Consider the following 25,854-nt stretch of genomic DNA (forward strand, 5'->3'; position numbering starts at 1 on the left):
GATCCTAGTGCATGGAATTTATAGATGCTGATGAAAGTAAATGTGCTTTTACCCCCTCTGTAGGTCAGACTCCGTGTCAAGAAGGAGATCAAAGATGCCTCTACAGTTCCTGCCTTGATTCATGTGGCGGTACCTCTCTTTGTGATCCCAGCAACAGGCTGAATAACTGTAGTAAGTACAGTTGCTGCTGACAAATGCAATCACCACGTCAGGCTGTGCATTCAGTTTTATCCTTTTGCATTGACATTAAAATGCTGAAGTGTGGAATCCCTCCAAAATATGTATATGTATATATATATTTCTCTTTCTTTTTTAAAGGTTGCATGTGGTAGCAGAAAAGAAGCAAAATGGTCTTAATTAACTTAAATCATAAACAAATGTGTCATCATGAATGGGCTATAAATCCATTGCTTAATGTCATTGCCGTGACTTTCCACTCAACGTCAGCTCCTATATATTATTTTCTTGGCTCCATCTGCAGGCAAATGCTATCTTTCTTCCTTTTTTAAGCCCAGCTTCAAAAATGGAAACTTTATCCAAGAAGTAAATATGAAGTTCATCTAAATAGCCACATAAAACTTTGGCGGTCTGTTCTTGTAATAAAATGTATTCTCACCCTTCCAGGAACTTTGCTGACCTATAATGACCTCGCTCCAAATGGTGTAGACAGGTGGCTGTATCCAAACTGGCTTCAGGAGGAGGAATGATTAGGGGAAGATTGAATGGGCAGGAGTAGCAGAAAGACTCTCTCGGGAAATTTTAAATGAATTGGAAAGCCCCCAAAGACTGATTTCTAGTAATGGTTGCTTACTTCTGGGCTCTGCTTTCACATTCTACTCCCTTCTTTCACTTTTTAGAATTAATTTTTGGCTTCCCTGTCAGCTGGGGCTTAGAAATTTAGAAGCAGGTCTGTCAGCTTTCAGTTGACGAGAAGGTATGACTTCTTAGCACAGATCCCAGCAGTGAAGGCCCCTGGAGAGGCCGGGAGGTTGAAAGGCTGAAGGGTTTGGGTCTCTGGATTTGCTGAAGTTTTCAGATCCTAATTCTACTCTGTGACCTTTCTGGGTCAGTGTAGAGCTTATGGGGGGCGGGTAGCCCGTACCCCTTAGGGGATATCAAGGGGTGAAAACAGTGGGCTGGATAGGGGTGTGAGGGCGACAGCCAATTAATAACCCAGACTAACAAGATTTTTTGTTTAATTTCACAAGCATTTAATAACTGTTTGGCCGAAAGCACAATACCCAGCCCTCCTCCATTTCCCATAGGAGAGAACAGTGCAGATAGATGTCAGTCTGACCACTAAGATGCACTACCATTTTATTCACTCTAAACTGATTAAATATATGTCTATGTATGTGTATATATGTATATACATATGATTTGACTTTGCTCATTTCCCAGTCTGCCCTGGAACTCTTTCAGAATCATTTTTTTACTTCACCTTGAACTTGGGCTGCAGAATTTTGGACAGTGACAGTATTGTCTCAGACACGTGTATTTTATTAAAGTTTTGGGGGTTGTCTGACATGTAATGGCACTTACTGTTAGATTAAAAAAAGGTGACAGAGCAATGTTAGCCTGTGTCAAATTTAAGCAGGGAGTAACCAAGTATATGTTATCCTATGTTCTCTATACTTGAAATATTTCAAGATTAAAAATAAAAATATGTTATCACCTGTCCAAAAAAAAAAAAAAAAAAAAGGAACTTGTAGGAAGGGCACTAGATAACTCAGCTGGTGTGTATGTTGACTTAAAAAAAATGCACAACGTGAGAGTTACGAGTTAAGTTTTATTGGGCAAAATGAGGACAGCAGGCCGGGAGACAGCATTTCAGATAACTTTGAAAAAACAGGTAGTCAGGAATGTCAAAAGATTATTATTAATCAAAGAAAACCAGGTATCTGAAGTTAAGGAATTTAGCGCTTTTCTATGTATGGGAAGATGCAAGAGTCTTGGCTCCCTGAAATCATTCCTTTGATATGCACCTCAGCTCTCCAGGCCAGTATCCTGACACACCCTGAGTTTCCTTTCCTCAGGGCTCACCAGCTCACGTTGGAGGGCTACAATCATTGGTGACTGTGACATCCTTTGTTTATTGATATGGCAGGAAATATTCCATTTATCATGTATATTCAACCAGTATTTCTAGTGTGTCTGTGATGTCCCAGGCACTGGGATGGGCACTGGGCACTTGGATGGCAATGAAGGGAGACGTGATTCCAGCCTTCCTGGAGCTAACTTTTCAACAGTGGGATCATATGGCCACCTTCCCATTCACATATACAACTTTGGTTTTCCTTTTATGTTCTTCAAATACACTCAAACAGTTTCCCTAGCATCTCGCTGTCTCATCAGCTTCCTCTTTCATCACAGATGTTCTTGCCACGTTCTCTCCATATATATTCAGCAAACATTTGAACACCCCGTCTTCCGAGTATCAGGCACTGGGCTTGTCCTTGGTCTCCGTTCCTTCTGTGTTATTAGAAATAAGTGTTGGAGAAAAAAGTACATGAGTAAACATTTAGAACTAAAGGTTGATGGAGTACTATGGGAAAGTTGGGGGTGTCCCTGAGGTATGACAGTCATACCCGGCTTCATACAGCCATGGCGATCACGGGCATGAGGAGAGACCCATGCCCAGGAGCTGCTGTCTCTGCCAGGCACATAAGCAGTGTATATGCCTAACTTCCAGCTGAGAGTAAAGATATTATTCCTTATTTTTCGAAGAGCTTCAGGATGGTGTGTGTCTACTTGGTTCTCTGTAAATACGGACAAGTATCATCTCCTCTCAGAAGACTCCTCATGCACTTGAAAATGTGATTAATTGTTTAAAGATCTTTGACACTGTCAGAGACTCCTGTTATCTAGATTCTGGAGCACGACTGAACAGCACTCTCTTTCTCTGGCTCCCTGCCAGTGGGGAATATGAGTTTGGAGAATGTGGAGATTCTTTCTGGTGGAGTCAGCCTCTCACTGGAGTTGCTGGGAGGCTAGTCCTTAAAGATAATGGTTCTTGCCACCCCATAAAATATTATAATAACGTTCCAATGGTCCCTGAAGATATACTGGGTGGGACCTCGGCATCAGTATTTTAAAAATTCCCCAGGTGTCCCCAGTGTGCAGCAAAAGTTGAGAATTATTGCTTTGTGGCCTGACGAGGCTGCTGGGATTAGTGACATCCTGAAATTGGGTGTGAAAAAAAGTCTTCGTGGTTTTCATATTTTTCAGTGGATAAGATCCATGGTTTATCTCAGATTAGCAGACGTGCCTACAATTAAAAAAAGCCTAAAGTACACATCTCAGATGATATTGTGTATGGAGAGGCTTAAAAGTATCACAGTATCACCACATCCACTCCAGCCCAGAATCTTTAACATGTTTGCACCCTGCTGGGAGGCAAAATACGGACATGTCCTTGCCTTAGGGCTTAGGAGCAGGAATGTTATTTCCCATCAGTCTGGTGTGGAGGGACTAATCCATCACTTGTACCTTGTAGAGTACAATCCAGACAGCTGGGGGAACCTGGCGGAGAGAGCAGCTCCTGGGCATGTGTCTCTCCTCACCTCCCTGCGCCCATGATCACCATGGCTGTATGAAGCCAAGTATGACTGTCATGCCTCAGGGACCCTCCCAAGTTTCCCATAGTGTTCCATCAACCTTTAGTTCTACTAAAGGTTGTTACTTGTGTATATGTAACTAATGTTACTTGTGTATATTTTTCTTCCAACACTTATTTTTAATAACAGAGAAGGAATGGGGACGAGTGACTAGCCCAGTGCCTGACACTCGGAAGAGGGGGTGTTCAAATGTTTGCTGAATATATATGGAGAGAACGTGGCAAGAACACCTGTGACGAAAGAGGAAGCTGATGAGACAGTGAGACGCTAGGGAAACTGTTTGAGTGTATTTGAAGAACATAAAAGGAAAACCAAAGTCGTATATATGAGTGGGAAGATGGCAGTATGATTCCCCCCCACTGAAAAGTTATATCCAGGAAGAAATGAACAGCTTTGTTCTTCAAATAATTTCCCAGTGGTCTGTCAATTTCCTGCCCTCTCCTTGCAATCTCTAGGTGGAAGGAACAGATAGTATAGGGGGTGTGGTCAAAAAGCCATATGCTGTAATGATTAAGGGCTTCAGTTCTCAGGAGCAAATAGTAGATGAGAGGAACAATCTCTTTCTAAAAGCATTCCCAACTAGTAAGTGGAAGATAAATGATTGAATTAGAATATTACCATTTGGTAACCAGGTGAATTAACAGGGCAAGGCACTGAGCATGGACATACAGCTGTAGACATCACAAAAAGAAATCAGACGGATGTGTCTTCTGATGAAAGAACACCGCAGCACCTAGAGTCTTGCCAAAGGGATGAAGCCTAATCAGCCCCCTGGCTTCAGCTGCCAGTGCTCAGGAGACAAGGGGGACAGGGGAACATGTTTAACCTCCCCAGGAGTGTGCAATCAGCAAAATCCAAACTCTGGCACACTCTACAGGTCAAGTCCCCGGATTCTTCAATAGTTAAACATTAAAGAAAAATAAAGAGATGGAGGGGAGGGGGAACATAGATAGTATAAGAGACTTAAATTTGGTTTTCAAAAATGGGTAGCCAAACTGTAGTATGTAGGATGTGGTGCACACTTATGTAATAAAGCTGTGAAGAAGAGCAAGGAAGTGATGGCTCTGAAACTCAGCATTTACTTTGTGGGGGAAGGAGAAGGTCGACATAAGACGGGATATGGAAGGGTACGTGGGATGTCTGGCAGAGTTCAATTGCTTGACCTGGGTAGTAGTTATAAGGGTGTTCACCTTATAACAGCTCTTCAAATTCTAAAAAATAAATAATAATAAAGAGAGATTTAAAGTTCTGACGCAAAGATGAATCTTGGATATATATGCCAATGGATGTTGGAAATGACATTTTCTCATGTAAACGACCATCAATCTAATACATGATTTCCATTGGCTTCAGGTATTGCATCATGATAAAGATGTAACATCGTTTAGTTAACAGTCCTTTCTTTAGGTTGAATTTGTCAAATATTGTTTCAGACTTTGAAAGGTGGGCTATCATTGAGACTCCATCAGGATCTTTTTTTCTACAGATATTTATTAAACCTCATCTTTCCTCAGGTGCCATGCCAGGCACTGCCTCAAGCTCACACTGAATTATACAGCCCTGCAACAGCCAAACCTCCTCACATGTTTGTGATGTGATCGCCCTCTAGTGGCTAATGTCAATCAGGCTTGTCAGTGAGTCTACTGCTTAAGATATAAAAGTTTATTGATACCATAAATCATAGAATTTGAGGTTGCCAGATACTTGAGAGTTTATCTTGCTTAGCACTTTGTGAAGAATGCCTTTATGAAGGAAACTAAACAACCTCACCGCATTCAGTAAAGGTCTCAGAATAATATATGATCATAACTTAATCCTTTCATCTCCCTTGACTCTGAGACACTTAAAGCCTATATCTTATCCTAAATCAAAATCAATGCATCCCCCCACATATCAAAAGAGAGAAAAGTTATGCATGTGATATGCCTATTAATCATCTCAAGGAAACTAACTGATAAAAAGTTAAAACTTGATAGGGTAGTTGAGGAAGAGAGAGAAAGAAAAGACATCTACAGGGAAGAAAAGACTGCATCAAAATATGTGTGAATGATCCCATTTTTGTAAAATTTTAAGTATATTAAAGAAATTAAGAAAAATACAGAGTTTGAGCTGCCTCTACTGATTTGTAAGATGGTCGTGACGGGTAATCAAGCAACAAAAGCAAGCTGAAGAGGAAACCCATCTTTTGGCATTGAGGGAAGTTAAGAGAGAGGGAGGTGGGGAGATGAAGAGCTTTTCCTATATGCGTCTTTGTATTGTTTTCATTGTTATAAGGAATATGCATTTTTTGTGTGTAATCTGAACTCAGAACATTTCAGTGTTTCTCCTCTTTCACAAATCGAAGAAGTAGTAAGCTGAACCAACCCCATACCTCCTCTGTCTCTTTTTCTTCTCTCCACCCTGTAGGTATCCTCAGGATTATGCCAGCTTTAGAGTGTTACTTCTTCCTCTATAAACTGAGAGTCTTATATACTTGGTCCGTGAGATTTTTCAGTCTGGCCAATATCAGGCTCCTTATCAGCATAATCTCTGCAAAGCCCTCAGACTCTTTAAATTAAGAAATAGTCCCAGAGCTGTTTTAATATTTCACTGCAGTCCTTATTGCTAATCTGTTTGCCTGCATACCATTTCCTAGTCAAATAATTAAATTTAATTTGAATAATTACTCTTAATAAGGCATGAAATCTCCGGTGGACCTGACCTGATTCTACCAAGACACTCCCTTGATCTCCTCTCTCCTCTGGGAATGAAGCACGTCCACCGCAGACAGAGAGGGGACAGAGAGCCTTTCCACCGCATTCCCCCAAACCTGCCCAAACCCCGCTTATCCTGGGAAGGCTTCCCAAGCTGCTCCTATCCACCCTGTCTCTCCGGGCTCTAGCATTTTGTTCAGTCCCACTAGCCTAGCCTGTTCATGTTATACCACAGCTACCTGCACGTGTCTTTCTTCCTCTGGAGACTTAGAGTGCTTCAATGGCAGGGACTCTATTTTTCATTATTTTTACATTTTAAAGTGCCTAGGATAGTTTCTGATGCCTCCCCCCTCCTTTCCTTCCTTAATTCTCACACTATGCTTGGTGCAGACTTTGAGATCAAGAAATAAGTTCTCCAGGGAACTATATTCAATGTCTTGTAATAAACTATAATGGGAAAGAATCTGAAAAAGAATTAATTTTATATATATACGTGTGTGTGTTTATGAATCACTTTGCTGTACAGCAAAAACTAACACAACATTGTAAATCAACTATACTTCAATTAAAAAAAAGAAATGAGGTCTCATTTCATAAAACTCTCAAATTGTATGCGGAAGGCAAGTAAGTAAAGAATAGAGGCAAGGGCAGTGAGCGCTTGGCATGCACACCCTGGAGATGTTCTGGAGCTCAGCGGAGACTCCTGCTAGGAGTGGAAGGGGAAGAGTGGTTGGCCAGAAAGCCTTCCTGGAAGAGGGGTTTGTGCTGAGTGCTGCAGAACAAGGAGAAATCAGCTTAGTGGGGAGGATGGGGAAGGATTATTCCAATCAGCAGTTGCCCTATGTACCTGGCAGCTAGAACCATGATTGCATTTGAGGGGTGATTACAAGTGTGTGAACGAAAGAAGGGGATAAAAGCTAATGGGACCCACAGAGGACGCATGCAATTCTTAAAATGTCTGGTGTCGCCAAGGAAATATTGCTGGCGAGATAGTCATGGGTGATGAGGCTGGAAAGTTAGGCTGTGATTTGGAGTGTGAAATAGCCTTGGATGCCAAGCTAAAGGGTTAGGGGTTATCTCATTGGCAATGGATATCTAATGGATCTCAGCCTCCTCTTGCCCTGAAATTGTATAGCCTTATACACTGATCAACAATAAAACATATAGAAAAAAGTCATCGAATTGCCTATTTAGCCAAATTCATTGATTTTTTTTAAGATGGCTATGAAGGTGGTGGGGAACACACTAGTTTAGAAGTAATGGATAAATCAGAAGGCAAATTAAAGTGAGTAAAAGGAATCAGATAAGTGGAGCCGAGGGGAAAAAAAATGAGAAAGACTTTCTAAAACATGCATCCTGGACCGTGTGCTAGCAGCTCCATATACAGAAATGAATCTTGGTTTGTCAAGACACTTCATTAACCGCACTATTTACCTTCTGATGGCAATCTCACATACTACTTACATCTAGTCTTAGCTACTTCCAAGAAAGAGGGTAAGATAGACTTCTTCAATTTTGTACGTTTTTAAGAAATTGTTTTACATGTGAAATTTAAAAATATATGTATCTGTGTGTGTGTTTTTTTTGTTAGGTCAGTGTGAACCAATTACGTTGGAACTCTGCATGAATTTGCCCTACAACCACACAACTTATCCAAATTACCTTGGCCACCGGACTCAAAAGGAAGCATCCATCAGCTGGGAGTCTTCTCTTTTCCCTGCACTTGTTCAGACCAACTGTTACAAATACCTCATGTTCTTTGCCTGCACCATCTTGGTACCAAAGTGTGACAAGAATACAAGCCAGCGTATCCCCCCTTGCAGGTAATACAATGGGGTCTCCCCCAGGCATCCTCATTTTCCCTCAAGGAGAACCAAGGGAATGAAGACATAGCTTGAGTTTAGACAAAGTACATACTTTGCCAACAAGTCCTGTATTTAACAGATTACCTATTTAAAAAGTAAAGAAGTAGGAATTCTAAAATGAATATCTGAGTAAGACTTCATCAGTGAAATACCAAACAAGAGAGATATGAACTGCCTTTGATAATAATTCATGGACTTTAATCAAATAAAATCACAAGTGTTTCATTGTGTTGCATCAGGAAGCGGTTTTTAAAATGTTGAGTCAGCAGAAGGGGGTGCGTCTGCCTGTTTGTCTGGCAATGTTGATGTGTTTTAAATACTGCCTTCTGATAGCATCAAAAGTTAGGAAACATTACACAAAGAGTGGCCTGAGGGAGTCATCACACCAAACTCACAGCATGGACGGGGGATGGACATTGCTGTTTTTCTACCTGGTTAGATGAAATACAGGACGGTATTTCAAGAGTGTGGCTTGAACTTAGGATATGAGTGATGCCCTACGGGTTAAGATTATTACTCTGGTGTCCACCTCCTGATTCAAGTCCTGGCTCTTCTGTAGCTGCTTGTAGCCTGAGACAGGTTCCTCAGTCTCTCCCAGCCTCAGTTTCTTTACCTGTAAGATCAGGATGGTGGTGGTGGTTGAGTTGGGTTGTTGTAAGATTATATGAATGTACATAAATGTAAAGTGCTGCCCATTGATTGTAAGCCCAGAATAAACAAAGCTCTGATGTTAGGACAGGAGCGCGACTAACTGCTTTGTGGCAGTTTGGTCCCTCTTCTATGCTGTGTGTTCAGGGTTATAGTCAGAGAATGTGCACGTACAAGGTGGCTGTCACAGAGGTGGGGCTGCTTTTCTCAGGGCTGTTTTCCATCAAGGGGTGAATACACAGATGTGCCTGCCTAAATGTGAGTGGTAACTATGGAAACCATATGTTGGGATCAGAAGTCACTCAGAGCTTTAAGAAAAAGCAAGAATATCAATACAGTGGACAGATGGGAAAACAGTAAATTATATGCCAAATATCAAATGGATGACAAGGTAGGGCCATCTATAGAGTTGGGACAGGAAGCAATAAAATTTAAAAATGATTTGGGGGAACTAAACAAATTATACAAATAGAGTAAAACTTAACGTTGGCTGTGCAAACATAATTCTGAAAATTTCTATTAAATGCCTTTTAAAGTATCACTAATAAAACGTCTACCAGTTTTATGTTAACAAGTTATTTATAAATCTTATTCTACTTTTCCTAAGCAAGGTCGATGATAGTGAATAATTACTTTCAATAGTACTTAACAAATTCTTGTATTTGACTTTCTTTTCATATGTGTATAAGAATTTCCCTATTGCAGTGTTCTCTGGAACAAATTTATATCCACATATGATTGATAATTTTAGGACTTAGGTTTCATATTAAAATGCCTAAGATAAGACTGATCCTGAATTACTATTCAATAAGCATTTTTGAATAAATGTTTAGAATAAACATTTTGAATAAAGTGTTGAACTTCTAGACGCTTTAGTTTTGTTTCTTAGGGTTACACATACACGTACGTCTTTCATTTTCAGTGGCTATCAAAGTGAGTTTTACATTCTGATATTTGTAAGAAAAATTTTTGGATTATGACAAGAATAATATACTGATATGCTCATGGGGTAACACATAATTCCTTTTGCCAAGCTTGGTTATTGATCTTAAAATTCAGTTTTTAAGCTATGAGTTGGAAAAAAATCTAACATTCTTGAGCCCTTACAATGTGCTGAATACTTTAGGGTAGTTCTCATCCTCAAAATAACCTTTTAGGACTGCTGTCTCTATGGCTGAGCACTGCACAGATTATGATAAGAACAGGTGTGCCATGGAGTTGTAGTGACACATGTTCTATTTCCATTTTATAGGGAAAAAAAGTGGTAGAGTCAGGCACTACCTGACTTCCATCTAAATTAGGTATCGTTTGGTTAATTTAAAATATCAGCAGCAGTTGAGTTATATACACTTTTATATTAATCTGCAACAGAACTATTCAGTCCAACAGAGAGTTATTAAACACTGTTGAGCTTCCCATTTTTGCAAACCTAATATGGGAATGCCATGGCTTTGTCTTTGCCCCAAATTCCTAGGCTAAACCAGCATCAAGTTATGCTCTATCTTAACTTAAATCTAGACAGACTTAAATCTAGACAGAGCCTTTTCTGAAAAGTCTCCATTCAATTACTAACCATCCCATACCTGTTGAAATTAACTTAGTGGTTTAAAGTTTGAAACTTTTAAGAAATGAGAATGTATTTAAAGGGAAATAAAAAATTTGCCTAGGAACTTACTTTCATTATGTCTGCTTAAAAAAAAAAATCGTAACTAATTTCTTGGTAATATATTGAGGCAAACTGTTTTTTTCTTTCCCCATAGGAAGTAAAGCCATTTTCTTTGAGACATGCTGATACCTCAATTTTAAAATATTCTGGTACAAATGAGATAATACACATAAAAGCACCTAGTGCAATGCTTAGTATGTCTTTTCTTTAACAAAGACCAGCAAACTTCATTTTTACCAACTTGAGCTCGACACAGATGGGTTTGGTGTAAGCTGAAGTACTAATGCCTTAGGCAAGCCAGGCTGGCACAGGAAATGGCTCACATCACAGGGTACCACAGGGGGCTGAGGCCGAGGGTGTTGTACAGATTCCATGACCTTTGGTGGCAGACTCTCCAAGTGATTTTGGGGGCTTCCCTGCTTAAAACAAAAAGCACTGGAGTGTGTCTGCCTGAAAGACAGAAGAGAAAATGAGAAAGGCAAACTGGAGGAGGGAATCCGTGTTCTGGAAACATCTCTATTTCCATTTCTGTGATGGAGTTTCTTTTGGTGAAAGTATGTTTCTGGAATGTATCCCCCTTGTAGCGATATTACTCAATTTGGTTTCCCAAATATCTATTATGTATATGTACATTTCATATATATACATTGGTACGCACACACACTGCTTACACACACCACGTATACACGCCAGCCCATAGCCATACAGAATTAAAACCCTACACAGAGGCATAACATCAGGTGTAGCTGTTCCTGCTTGTAATATTTTGTCTTTCTCACTCTTTTAGAGCTCTGTGTGAGCATTCCAAAGAACGCTGTGAGTCTGTTCTTGGGATTGTGGGCCTACAGTGGCCAGAAGACACAGACTGCAATCAATTTCCAGAGGAAAATTCAGACAGTCAAACCTGTCTAATGCCTGATGATGATGTGGAAGGTTAATTTTTAAATTAATTACAATGGGGTGTCTAACATGGATGAATATATCAGCTACTTTTAGAAGTTACTCTGTTGTTATTGTTTGTATTTAGTTACCAGTAGAAAGGCTGCATAGGTGGTGAATCTATAAACTTGATTACATTGAAGAATTTGATACCCATCTGTTAGACATTGTCTTCATTTAAAAAATAAATTGCAGAGATGACTTTACTATTCTAGGTATTTATTTTAAACACACTTAACTCACAGAGTCCATTATATATGGATGCTGCTTTTATACTAGGGGCCCTGTAGGTAATGGTGAAGATCAAGCCTTGGTTCCTTCAAGTGCAAAGCATTCAGAGACCTTGGCAATGTAGGATAATCAAGTAGAGAAATGGAATCAAGGACCTGCCCACTAGGTGGAAAGATTAGGATGGGAAACAACATGATACATTAAAGGAAAGCCAGCTGGGTAGTTCGAAGCATTGACTTCATAGGACATTTCAGGCTCCAGCAATTGTTAAGTTGTCCATTCGGAAAGAGAGTTAACTGCTGGAAAGCATAAAGACACAAAACAGCTGATCTGAAGAGGTGATGCCGAGGATGAAGGAAAAAGATGCTGGTAGGCAGACAGAAGAAAGCCAAGTAAACTTCGGCTGTTTCAGCTTTGTGAAGGACCATCCTTATGTTCAGTGATAACTTCTCCACAACATCCCACATGTAAATGGATAAATTAGCTGATGGTTCTGGGTTTTCTGTCTGTTGACAGTAATGTGGCCCACTGCTTTTAACAGAATGCTCACCTAGTCACTTCAAGTGCAGCTCAGGACGGTGTGTTCTGGCTTCCAGAAGATGTGATGGCCAGGCTGACTGTGATGATGATAGTGATGAAGAAAACTGTGGTATGTATGTGAGATGGCACTTTTCTTGAATGTACACTGATAACCGGTTAGGATAAGGGATTGTGTTAAAACATGTCAGTTGTTTACTGATAGTTGTAAGTAGTGACTAGGATTGAACGCTAAGGCATTTACTTCTTAAATTATCAAATGGCAAAACATGAATTATAAGTGTTTTTCCTGTTAATTCCATTGATTTTCCCTAAATTACACTTCTGTTTATAACCTTGATGACATATGTGCAAACTCTTAGTAAAAGAAGAAGCTCTTCACAAATGTAAGAGATTATTTTTATTGAGAGATTCTAAAGCAGTTGTCATCTGTTTTAAGGTCAGAATAATAGTGTCCTTGCCTATAATTCCCATATTCTTAAATAGGCATCTAGATACACAAAGACAGAGTGCAGGCTCTGACATTCAAATTTAATTGGGATTTATCTTCATGCCCTCTCTGATTTTTGTCTCTGTCAGCAAAGGATAAAACTCTTCCTGACATTTCTGCCTTTGAACTCCAAAATCACCAATGGAAAGGCCAGAAATGCCAATGGCAATTTAAGTGGAGCTAATTCCCATTTTATTTCCCTGCAAACCTTTGTACTTGTAACCTCAAAATGTGTCAGGGAATAGAAAACAGACAGTGCTCTTTACTAAGCAATATTTTAGAGTAAAGCAGAATGATTGAAGGGCTACCCAAAGAATAGTTTGGTTATGATTATTTAGCTTGTTCTGCTTAAAAAACCTGAACTTTTTGCCATTGAAAGCACATGAGGCAATGCATCTTTTGAAATCATTTTATTCTTTTGGCCTTTGAGGGATGAAATATTGCCTTGCTTCCCAAAATGAGTTTTCCGTAGTAGACATTGCCCTTCTGGTCCAGACAAAATGTCACAAGCAATCAACTGAAATCCTATCAGCTACTATATAAATAAGGATAAGTGCATCTTCTAGAAAATTAGAACTGTCAGAATGATGGTAATTTTGTTAGGGAGGAACATACAGTGTTTTGAGAAGCTGCTGTTGTTTGCTTTGTTTGTGGTCTGTATGTAAAGAAATAAATCAAAACTCATTGAATATCCCTTATATAAATGATTTATTAAGAATCTATTGGATTTTTTCACTACACTATGGCTTTGATGGGTTTTGGTATTCTGAGATGCAAATTAAAATAGATTATCTTAGATTGTCCAAAGAGGTTACATGATACTTCCTTGGGTGGCTAGACCGAAATTTGCAGTAGGGGAATAAATATTTGAGAAATGTAAAAGCTTAGTCTCAAAAAGAGTCTTATGAAGATTAAATGGTCTGAGTTCTAGAGTATATTCTGCAAAAAAGAAATTTAAAGCACTATAGGGTACAAATGATCCTAAAATGTCAGGTTTCTAGTTAAGTAATGAGTTTTTGTCAGTACTTTAATCTCACAATTAAAGGCTCAGGAGAACTATCGAATAAATTGTCTAATCTCTATAAAACACTCAAAAGACTGACGATGTTATTGAGAGTTCTGGTTAAGGAAAGTTAAAAGTCAGTAATAAATTAATGCATTTGGAACATTAACTGCCCCAACAGTATTAATCTATGAGAGAACTCTCATTAAGTTTTCCAAAGCAACTGGGCCGCATGCACGCGTTTGAATGGGCACGTCCCATGCTCTGGGAGAACACAGCAGTTAAGATCAAATGAAGAAGTCTCGCAGTAGAGGAAGACCCAGTGGAGGACTACTGGGAAATCCTCGGATTCCCATTTTGCCTACTTGCTCAGTTTGTGCCTCTGTTTCCATGGGCGTGGATAGGCATACCATCTGGTAATGCAAACACCAGCTCCAGCAAAGCTGGGTTTCACTCCAAGCTTCCTGTCTTTCTGATTTATTCTGTCCATTGTGGAGTGGAATGCACTTAAATGCTTGGGCTTTACTGAATAATGTGACTATTAACTATTCACTTTCACACATCTGCAGCTCCTCCAGAATTTTAACAACATTATTGGGTTTTCCCCTCAAAACAGTACTTATTTAATTTAATTATAAAATAATTGATGTGTTGGAAATTTACGCTGTTTCTCTGACACTTCTGCAGCAGGAAAACATGGAGGTCAAAGCACACCATTTGTAAATACACTTTTAAAATACATGCGTTAAACATTTGCAGTAAGTAGTGTTTGTTTGTTTGTTTGTTTTTTTGGCGGTTCTGTAACCTTATTGGACAATCAGCAGTTGGTTCTCATCCACATTAACTGTCTGCAGATTTTTGAAAGTGGCGAGAGGTAGGTAGGTAACCAGCGTATAGAGCTTGTTTGGTGAATCTTCATCTTCATTATGTTTTCTGGGCAACCGCACGTGGATATGGTATGGGACATTCCTTATTCCGTTGGCCCAGACAGATTTGTTGAGCCTGGTGCCAATGCATACATCTGGAATTCTCATCTCCTTCATGGCAAATATCCGGATTTCTTTGAGTGCCCTAGGGGCGCGCTTGAAACCCACTGCATGGATGCACTTGTGAATGTTGACAGTGTTTTCTCTGGTCACCACCTCATTGATGGCGGACCAGCCCTTCTTCTTCTTGCTTCCCTTCTTTGCGAGAGCCATCCTGCTGGGCCGGGAGTAATGTTGTTCTGAAGTGTCTCCTGCTCTTGTGGTAAATTTTTGTTGTTGAAGTTGTACTGATTGTATAATTGTTAATGTAAACAACAGTCGGAAGTATTGTCATTATTAGAAATGCTTTCAGCAAGTGTTTGGAAGAATTATGTAAATATGAACATATCATTCCAGAATTGCTTCATGGGAGAGAAGTCTAAAAGGTAGGAGTGATTTACAGAGTCAGTACTGCGTCAGTACAGAAGTACTTCCTTGTCTTAAAGTGATAGTTTGTCATTAATTGAACATTTACTATGTAGATGAAGCTGGCTGTAGATCTAGCAACTGGATGAAAGAAGCTTATTTTCAATCTAACATTTACCAAGCATTGATATCTAAGCAATGGAGAAAAAGGTGCAAATCTGGGCAGAGAAATGAACAAGAAGGGCATAAAGGAAAGGCGAGCTAAAGAAAATAACAATGAGATTATATTTCTGAGCTTTGCCTTCATGCTATAGATCTGAGTTTGTGAGACTGAAGTTAGCTTTTGCTAGGCCTCTGTCCACAATTGGGTGAGCTATACCAGCAGGAACAAGGTGGTACCTGGGCTGTGATGGGAGCAGCGAGTCTTCTCAATGGGTCAGTTAAGTGAGAATATAGCTCAAACAGTTTTTTAATATCTACTGGAGAAATAAAACACTTCATTACATGAATATAACATCACAATTACTAATTGATCACTCTTCTACATTAAAGGGTATACAACATACAGAGAAAGATAGACAACAATACAAATGCGAGTGTCGTTAAGGACCTTTCTGTTTATCTTCAAATAATTAAAAACCATTTCATCATCTATCTTCGATCTCCTCTTGGGTGATAGATAAAATGCAATAAAATCTTTCTTTATAACCTGAACCTCTTCTTGGAGTCAAAATGCCTTTAGGCTGTGTTTAAAGCCTCTGGCTCTGATATTTATAGGTTTTACAGCTTGATTTAAAAAGTTTTCCTGAAGACTTTTTTTCCCTAACTGTTTGGACTCCTTAATAGTATTTGTGTATTTCTCACAGAGAAGGACTTTACTGTGTGTTTTTTTTTCCAAATACTCCAGAGAGCCAGTCTCCATGCCTTCATGTCTCTTTGTCCCTTTGCTTGTGGAAGAGACTGATTTCCTGCTCTGTGACTAGAAGACAGAGTGAGGGTCATTGTGTTCATCTCATGTCACATACCCACAAATGTACTTTCAGAAGGAGTCTTAGGATTGATCTCTGATCACATTTAATTCTTCATGCTAAGGAAGAGACATTCTCCTTCCCTTTAGATATTTTGCTACTTGGTTAACTCTTCGCTATCTCATTTGGTGTTTTGGGCAGGCAGCCTGGAATGGTAGAGTGCTGTCTGTAGACCTAGACTTGGATTTAAATCCAGACTCAGCACTTAGAGGCTGTGTGACTTTTGGACAGTCACTTAACTTCTCTGGGCCTCAATTTTCTCACCTGTAACACTTAGAGAAGCGCACTTTATCCCGCACAGCTTGGAATGCTTGTAACATGCCTTACTCGGTCCTCAGAGGGCAATAACCAAGAGCCCACATGCCACAGTGCTAGGAAATCCAGGAGGCAAGTCCCCTCACAGGTCACCTCAGGGATCTCCCTTGAGGGAAGGAGTCCTGTCTAGCTTGGTATTATCTCTGACAGACCAAGGTCTTCTTTGTGGCAGAGGAGGGCAGGCTGGCATGTCACGTCCAAAGCACAGGCTGGGCAGAGTCCCTGATTTACATAGTGAACATGGGCATCCGGGTGGAGCCTCGTCCTTGAGATAGTGCTTGTTTTGGTGGTGGATGTCCCCATCTCCAGGATTACGGTCACTGAGGGTGGCTCCCACCCCGCAATTTAAAGCCCTTTCAAAGTCTTCATCCTGCCTCTTCACAGGGTACTGAGACAGCACGTCTTGAAGAGGATGACATGAAGATGGCACCCGGAAAAGGGGTGTGACTAAGGAATTGGGAGGTCCACTGGGGCTTTCTGGTCAAAGATGGGAGCTCTGTGACTTGTGCTGGTGTTGCTGCCCTTGCCGGTTAGGCCCGGGGTTCGGGGAGGGAGGCAGCTCCTTTGTTCCGGCTGCTACCACAGGTGCTGCGGCTGTTCTTTGAGATCTGGGCTCCACGGCCCAGGGTCACAGGCTCTGGAGGGGCCGTCACACCTGCCGGGCCTGAAGTCACTGCTCAGCTCCCTTGATTTGCTCTGAGGTCACATCCACAGCCACTGGGGCAGCTGCTGGCCGAAGACGAGCATCCCTACCCTGACAGCACTTTATTCGATGTAGCTCAGGTTAGCAGCCCTGATGAGTGGACCCACTTACTCTGTACTGGCATCACTGAAAGCTTCTCAGAGTTCAAGAAGCATCTGCTTTAAGGTGCTTTGCCTTCTTCACCTATAATGACAACTGTTTTGATAGAGAAAAAAGGTGCCCCAGTTCAGGTGGGATCTGCCTCTGGCAGGGAAGCCTGCTTCGCAGAGATTTTGTGAAACTGAGAGAGAAAGTGAAGAACCCCTCAGAATGCTTAGCGCACTTAGGGTTGACGAACCATTCCGCTTTGCCCAGTACTGAGGGGGGTTTCTTGGAAGCAGGGGCGTTTAGTGCTCAAACCTGCGAAGTCCCAGGCAAACTGGGATGAGTTGGTCACTTCAGCAATACACTGTGGCCTCTGTGAGTGGGCGTACCCATTATGTCTGTACGGGGGGAGGTGGCAGTTATTCTGACATCAACAATTATTTGGTTTCATAACCTACAGCTGCATTAAATATCCCATCCTATCCATACCTAGTTTTAATTTTTAATGGGGTCATACCCTTTTCCTTTTAAAGCATACATTTAAAGCATAATTACACCAAAAATGTCACTTTAAAGAGAGAATGATTTTTTCACAAAATCATAATGGTATCTTCCATGTGACTCATGTCTTGACCTTTTCATCCTACTTCATTTATGTTCATCATAACTCCACAAAGAAGGCATTAGGCCGTGCAAACTTTTATTAGAAAAGAGAAGATACAGAAGGGAAATTACTGCCTATAGAGTACTCATTTTGTCTTTATAGCAACCCTTTGTAGCAGGTGTTATTATTACTATTTTAGAGATATGGAAACTGAGGTTCAGAGAAATTAAGTAACTTATCCAAGGTCACACAGCTAATGAGATTGGAGCTAAGGTTCAAATCCAGATGTCTGACTCTAAGCTTTGTTTCCCTTGCTCTTACCCCTAATGCATACTGAGGACAGCAACTAAAGGCTTGCACCTGCTTCCCTACTGGATCTTTCTCTATAAGGCTGGATTTGGAGCAATCTATTTATTTTCTCTAAATCTCAGTTTCTTCACTTAGAAAATGGTGATTGTAATTCTGACATTGTGGTATTATTGTAAGAATTAAAACTAATATCTAGAAGGTGGATTTATAGTGGATAATAAATGTTATCTCTTATTATTACCGTCTGTGAGCATACAGGTCTTATGTCCCAGTAGATCGACTTTTGTGATCTTTTATCATTTCATTCCAAGTGTCCACGTTCTTCTCTGTACTCTTAGGAATGGTACCTTGTGAACAGTCAGAAAGACTCATGCTGTTTTCTCTCATCATCTACTAGCAAGTGATGTGGTTTGTGATGAGTGTCCTTGCCAGAACATTCCAGATGATGTCTGTATTCTTGGTTAGCTGAAAACTCCAGATTATATTCCCATGAGTTCCTAGAATGGATGTCCCTGGACCTAAAACCATTCTAGATGGTCAGCTAGTGAAGGACTCTCGCTATTTATTTCCTACAGTTTTGCAGTCACATACTCTACTGCTGTCCTATATTTTTGAATGGTGAAACACTTTAAATCTAATTTTATCCCATAGTAAAAATTTCTCTTCTGGGGACTTACTTTGATAAACTTTTCAATGAGAATTTTTTGTAATGCAGATTATTTTCTCATAAGGGACTCCAAGAAACCTGATTCAATCATCTATGACATTTCTCTGAACGATTTGTACCAGATCAGATGAGAAATGGCATCTCTAAAGAAACTCCTTATTTCATCACTGCTTGGCTTATTTCATTCACCTTTAAATCACCTTTTCCTGGGAATGAGAGACTTTTCGTTCCTTACATGAAATGAAGTTCCATTTAAAATTCACGTGTATCGAGGTCCTGCTGAGGGCTAGCTGGGTTTGCAGGCAGGGGAATTCAGGATGCTCAAAGATGAATACATGTGGTCTCTTCCTTCTCCCCCCTCACAGCCTGGTGAGGGTCATGGATCCAACTGGAGTGACAAGAACACATCAGACCCTTGGCATGTTTTAGCGGACGTATAAATGCGCTGCCTGTGAATCAAATGACATTTATTAAGTTCATTGTAAGAGCTTGTTATTTTATAGGCAAATTACAGTTCAAGCTTATAGTCTGGCCTTAGGCAAATTATGTTCTTTTCTTATGTTAACTGATAAAGTTTCTAACCTGAGATTTCTGGCTACGTTACTGAAGTAATGGCTCTTGAGCTAGTTTTGCAGATATTTGGCATATAGGAGGAGCCTCTTTTGCTAAACACACAGATGGCCTCGCCATTTGTTGATTGAAATTACATTTTAAGATAATATGCATTTAGATCGCTAGGTTTTGGCATATTTGCTTAAAAGCGTTAACTCATCATTTTATAGATGAGTCTTATGTGTTGCAAATTGGCTTAGAAAGCAAAAGGAACAGCTAAAGATGAACGTTAAAGTACAGTTGCTTTTTCTTTTTTTTTTTTTTTCCGATTTCCCATATATCACTTTTGATCTTCTCCTGGGAGAGCTGTACTATTTATAATGCAGTTTGAAGATTACCAAGCATTTCTGCTTTCAAAATTACATTTTCCACGGTATACAGGAGTCAGAACTCGTTAAGAAAAAAGAAATCATACCTTTATATTGTAATTTTTTTACATTGCTTGATCAAAGCCATTGTTATTTTCACCTTCACATCTATTGCAAATAACCTTTCCTTCTGTCTCCAGGATGTAAAGAGAGAGATCTTTGGGAATGTCCATCTAACAAACAATGTTTGAAGCACACAGTCATCTGTGATGGGTTCCCAGACTGCCCTGATAACATGGATGAAAAAAATTGCTGTAAGTGCTTGTTGTGAATTTGTGAATGTGACGTTTTATTTTAAACACTAATTACCTCTCATTTTGAATGTAAGTGAGAAATTTGGAAATATGTATCAAAAGCTTTTTGTATTTTCAGACCTTTTGATTAAAACTCCACTTGTAAAAATATATGCCAAGAATACAATCAAACATGTGTAAAATATATGCATAAGGATATTAGTCTAGCATGATTTATAACATGGAAAAAATTAAACCACCCCAAATATCCAAAAATAGGGGGAACATAAAATACAACCATAAAATGAAATAATATGCAAACATTAAAAATCAAATTAGAAGGATAATTTCTCGTGGGTCCATTACATATCATTAGATGAATAAAACAAAGCATAAAGAATTATGTGTACTATTGTGCTGAGTTTTGAAAGTACATATAACCACATATAGAAAAAGATCAGAAAGGCATAATAAAAAGTTTACGATTGTAATCCCTGAATGGTGGAATTATTAAGTTTTTGTGCTTTTCTATCTTTTCTACATAGTCTGAATGAATGGTAGTTTTAGAATCAGAAAAAAAATCTCCTAAGATGCAGTACCTACTAGTAACAGAAAGCCCAACTCAAACAGACTTAAACAATGAAGACATTTTATTCTTTTTTTATGCTATGTATTGCATATGCCTTATATTATCATATAAAAAATCAAGTGTAGGGGCTTTCCTGATGGCGCAGTGGTTGAGAATCTGCCTGCCAATGCAGGGGACACGGGTTTGAGCCCTGGTCTGGGAAGATCCCACATGCCGCGGAGCAACTGGGCCCGTGAGCCACAACTACTGAGCCTGCGCGTCTGGAGCCTGTGCTCCGCAACAAGAGAGGCTGCGATAGTGAGAGGCCCGCGCACCGCGATGAAGAGTGGCCCCCACTTGCCGCAGCTGGAGAGGGCCCTCGCACAGAAACGAAGACCCAACATAGCCATAAATAAATAAATGAATAAATAAATAAAAATTAAAAAAAAAAATCAAGTGTAGGGCCAGATGCAGGAGTTTAGCACCTCTTCTGGGATTCTTTGCGTTTGCTTGACCTCTGGCTGGCTCCTACCAGGGTCCAGAGATGGCTGCCAAGAGCACCTGGGGTGCCGTGCTTCCCAGGTCATAGCCACTAGGAAGGAGAGAGAACCTCACCCTCATCTCTGGAACATCACTTAGGGCTTCACTCAGATTGGCCAACTTTGAGCTGGGTCCCAGCTAGCAGTCAGCTATCTTTGTGTGGATTCCAAAAAACACCACCTAAACAGCTGAATTGCAAAAAGAAGCATCTTTAGGGAGAACCAATTAGAAAAAGATGCTGTTTCCTTCAGGCTAGGACACGTGGCCTGGACAGCAGGGTTTGGGCAGGAACTACCTTGGAAAGCACAACCTACAAAACCATAGGCCAAGACCCTGATCTCGGATCCCATCTTTACTCCTGGACTAATAACTGTACTCAGAGAAAAAAAATTGTAGTCAGAAAGATGCCATGTCTTGCTTAAAAGAATCAGGATCCTGCCATGGAGCAGGGGCTAGTGTGCGGGCCTGAATAAATTCATGTTGCCATAAAAAAGGAGGATGCGGGGGGTGGGGAAGGGGGGTGGGATGACTTGGGAGGTTGAGATTGACATAGATACACTACCATGTGTAAAATAAATAGCTATCGGGAACCCGCTGTAGAGCACAGGGAGATCAGCTTGGTGCTCTGTGGTGACCTGGATAGGGGTGGGCGTGGGAGGGAGGTCCGAGAGGAAGGGGATATATGTATACATATAGCTGATTCACTCCGTTGTACAGCAGAAACTAACACAATATTGTAAAGCAACTATACCCCAATAAAAATTAAATACATTTTTAAAAAGGGAGGAAGAAAAGTAATAGATGCTAGGTAGGCAATCAAGGAGTTTTGCCATAGTTTTTAAAAACCCAAGAGAGAATTAGTGTGTGACTCTGAGAGTCAGTTAATACTAGAGATTAAAAAAAATAAAATTACCCATAAATGTGGACAGAGCTGGTTTTCATCCTAGGGTGACTTCAGTCCGCTCATGGCCAGTGCTCTGCTCCCGCCACTTCAGCTTTTAGCCCTATGTTCTAATCTTTGGTACTTCTGCTGCTCTGGGTACCACTTCTTCAGTCCTGTAGCTAGAACTAGAGAATCTCGTCACTTGGAGACAGTAGTTCTGTTTAAATGCTTGCTGTTTGTATGGATGGACCTCTCAGAACTGAGATTTTAACAGTTCTGCTCTTCGGTCTTGACACCTGTTTGGAGCCCTTGGTGTGACCACCTCTTGTCTTCCTTAGATGCTCCTGCTGGCACACCATGATGTACCCGTTAGCGATAATCCCATTCATTCCTAAAATGTTTGTCTCCTCCCTTCTTGTTCCCTTGCCAGCGTTTTGCCAAGATGATGAGCTAGAATGTGCAAACCACGAGTGTGTGTCACGTGACCGGTGGTGTGACGGCGAAGCTGACTGCGTAGACAGTTCCGACGAATGGGACTGTGGTGAGCCGCTTGTTTCTGCCATCTGCTCTGTGCTCTGATGCCTGGCAGCCCTTTAAGCTAAACGAATCCTAACTGGCTTCACAGATCTTACTAACTAAGCTCATCTATTCTGCTTTACTATTATAAAAGCTGCCAGTGGTGATTTGTACGTGATATTTCCAACTCACAGAACACTTCCCCACAAGTTACTTCTTTATTTGAAATGTCTATCTTATATGTGAAAATATTAGGGTTCAAATTGTTTTGACGATATAACTTTTCATTTGAATATAATTTTTAAAAAACTCTTTATTATCACCCATAATAAATGATCAATAGTCAGTCATTCTTGTATCATTGACACCTCCTGGAAAAGGATACTGAGGTGGCTCTTCCATCTTCCCTGCACTCTCGCGCCAGATCCAGATGAGACTTCTGTCTACTCCCTTACATGGACAGGACTTAAAGGCATCTCTCACCAGTATCCCAGTGTTGCAGTTTATAATCTTGAGTTTGATTCATTCTGTCATCCCACACTCATCCCTCTTTCCATTCCCTTGGCTCTTATTTCAGTCCTTTGCATCATCTGGCCAAATCACGGTTATGATGTATATTGTCATTAATTGTGCAGTGTTTCCACAAACAATCTATGGTGTATGAAGTACAGAGGATGCTCTTTGATAAAAGAGGAATTAGTGCATATGCCAAATTAATCTGAAATTAACATCCCTCTCACACACTTGCATTCTCACAGGCTTTCTTGAAAGGAAACGATTTGAATGAAGTTACAACTAGCTCCTTCTAATTATGCAAGTCCTTGGGTAAACTCATGGGAATGAGATCTGCCTGTGGCCGTCTTGTAACTCATAATGAAAAGTTAAGAACTGCCTGTCTCTTTCACCAGAGCCTCTAGTTCTTGGAGGGCAGAGAACACGTCTAATTCATTTTTCCATCCCCCCACCCCCGGCAATCAGTGATTGGCACAGGGTAAGAACTCACCAAATGGTTCTTAGCTAAAAGAAATAAAAATGAATGTCTGCAAGTAAAGCAAAAGCATGTTATCATTTGGTGTCATGAGAAGAAATGTTTTAAATTAGGGTTCCCCCCCCTTTTTTTCCCCTCAGTGACCCTCTCTGCAAATGTGAACTCCTCGTCATTCCTGACCGCTCACAGATCTGCCGTGGAACACCACGTGTGTGCGGATGGCTGGCAGGAGACGTTGAGTCAGCTGGCCTGCAAGCAGATGGGTTTAGGGTAAGGTCAGTAGTTTGTAGGCCTGATGAATTTCTCAGAGGGCTTCACGGAACTTGGCAATAATATCTTCCTTATGAATGCAGAGTGAGTTCGTGCTCTCAAACCTAGCCCTCCAAAGCACGGGAAATGGATCAGGTGAGAGGACTGTATTTGATTACAGGCACCTGCTCTCAAGAGTGCAGGTTTCTGAAAACCTACTTTGATAAAGCCTCTAAAAGTAAATGAAGTCATTGTATTTTAAGGACTTCTGAAATGAAATGCTTTTATTACTTATAAAAGCATTAAGATGGTTTCCTCTGAGGAAACTGGATGGGAAAATCTTGCGATTCCCGCCCCCCCCCCAAGAGGTTATTGAAAATTCCTTTTTAAGCAACACAAATCTTTTTAATAAGTTGAGAAATAGAACTCGAAGTTGCTGGTATTTCAATTTACCCTGTGTAATGTAGGAAATGTAAATTAGGAAAGAGTTCACCATTTTTGCTTCTTAGAATGAAAAGCCACTCACTCTGGCTTTGATACAAACACACTGAAATCAATACTTTTAAAGTTGGATCGTTGGTGCAGGGTTTTCTTTTCTAGTTCTATCGGGGTTGGAAAACAATAATTGAAAGGTCTTAGAATATATATGTGAGTGTGTGTGTGTGTGTTTATACATATAAACACACACATATTTTTTTTTTCTTTTACCAGTGATGGATGTGAGATTTGGGGGAAATATAGAAATGATGGAAATAAAAGATAAAGGATTTATAAAATTCTAGAATAAAAAGTTGAGTAAATGTCACTTCCCAGGATTCCACTGAGCAAACCTGAAATAATTTTACAATAATGAGCCATCCAATTATGGGAAAGCAACTGGCAGCACATTTTTGTTATCCCAGTTCGAAGAATTACGTAAATACCAGCCTCTTCAGTCCATTTTTCCCATGTAAAGTCCCACATCTTTGGAAAATTGAGTAACTAATGATATAATAAGAGAGTTTTAAACTTTGCCACAGTGGAAAAATTATATTTGCCAAGATCGATTAAATTGTACTTTATTTTCGCCACTTCCTTATTGTGTTTAAATGAAAGGGGATATGACTGTGATCAGAGATAGAGTAAAAGCTTTTTGAAGGAGCTTTGCTTTCCTCTCACCAGATACAAGGTTCTTTCTTTCTTTTTTTTTTTTTTTTTGCATCTCACTCTTTTTTTATTTATTATATATTTTTTAACATCTTTATTGGACTATAATTGCTTTACAATGGTGTGTTAGTTTCTGCTGTATAACGAAGTGAATCAGCTATATGTATACTATATCCCCATATCTCCTCCCTCTTGCATCTCCCTCCCACTCTCCCTATCCCACCCCTCTAGGTGGTCACAAAGCACCGAGCTGATCTCCCTGTGCTATGCGGCTGCTTCCCACTAGCTATCTATTTTACATTTGGTAGTGTATATGTGTCCATGCAACTCTCTCACTTTGTCCTAGCTTACCCTTCCCCCTCCCCATGTCCCCCTCCTCAAGTCCATTCTCTACGTCTGTGTCTTTATTCCTGTCCTGCCCCTAGGTTCATCAGAACCACTTTTTTTTTTTAAGATTCCATATATATATGTTAGTATACGGTATTTGTTTTTCTCTTTCTGACTTACTTCACTCTGTATGACAGTCTCTAGGTCCATCCACCTCACTACAAATAACTCAATTTCGTTTCTTTTTATGGCTGAATAATATTCCATTGTATATATGTGCCACATCTTCTTTATCCATTCATCTGTCGATGGACACTTAGGTTGCTTCCATGTCCTGGCTATTGTAAATAGAGCTGCAATGAACATTGTGGTACATGACTCTTTTTGAATTATTGTTTTCTCAGGGTATATGCCCAGTAGTGGGATTGCTGGGTCATATGGTAGTTCTATTTTTAGTTTTTTAAGGAACCTCCATACTGTTCTCCATAGTGGCTGTATCAATTTACATTCCCAACAAGGTTATTTCTTAATAAGAAAACTTGATTATGTAATGACAGATAACTCCACTGAGAGTTCTGAGGGAGCGTCGGAACTACAAAGGTTTTATAACCAGAAAATTCTTTTGACAAGCCAC

General features: G+C 40.1%; 2 protein-coding genes across 5 annotated transcripts in view; one reads left to right on the plus strand and one right to left on the minus strand.

Moving 5' to 3' along the window:
* Positions 1-25,854, plus strand: part of CORIN (corin, serine peptidase) — a 254,697-nt gene that overhangs the window by 177,004 nt on the left and 51,839 nt on the right. For all 4 annotated transcript variants that reach the window (XM_036853182.1, XM_036853179.1, XM_036853181.1 and 1 more), the window contains 7 exons: positions 64-171; positions 7,902-8,133; positions 11,277-11,422; positions 12,201-12,308; positions 19,911-20,024; positions 22,425-22,535; positions 23,639-23,768. In XM_036853182.1, coding sequence (XP_036709077.1) covers positions 64-171; positions 7,902-8,133; positions 11,277-11,422; positions 12,201-12,308; positions 19,911-20,024; positions 22,425-22,535; positions 23,639-23,768 — 949 coding nt within the window. The remainder of the gene's footprint in view (positions 1-63; positions 172-7,901; positions 8,134-11,276; positions 11,423-12,200; positions 12,309-19,910; positions 20,025-22,424; positions 22,536-23,638; positions 23,769-25,854) is intronic.
* Positions 14,496-14,888, minus strand: LOC118895846 (60S ribosomal protein L31-like). The gene has a single exon (XM_036853409.1). It carries the CDS (start codon positions 14,886-14,888, stop codon positions 14,496-14,498), a length of 393 nt encoding a protein of 130 aa, XP_036709304.1.

This window comes from Balaenoptera musculus, chromosome 5 (genome assembly GCF_009873245.2).
Source record: "Balaenoptera musculus isolate JJ_BM4_2016_0621 chromosome 5, mBalMus1.pri.v3, whole genome shotgun sequence".
In the NCBI taxonomy this organism is placed as follows: domain Eukaryota; kingdom Metazoa; phylum Chordata; class Mammalia; order Artiodactyla; family Balaenopteridae; genus Balaenoptera; species Balaenoptera musculus.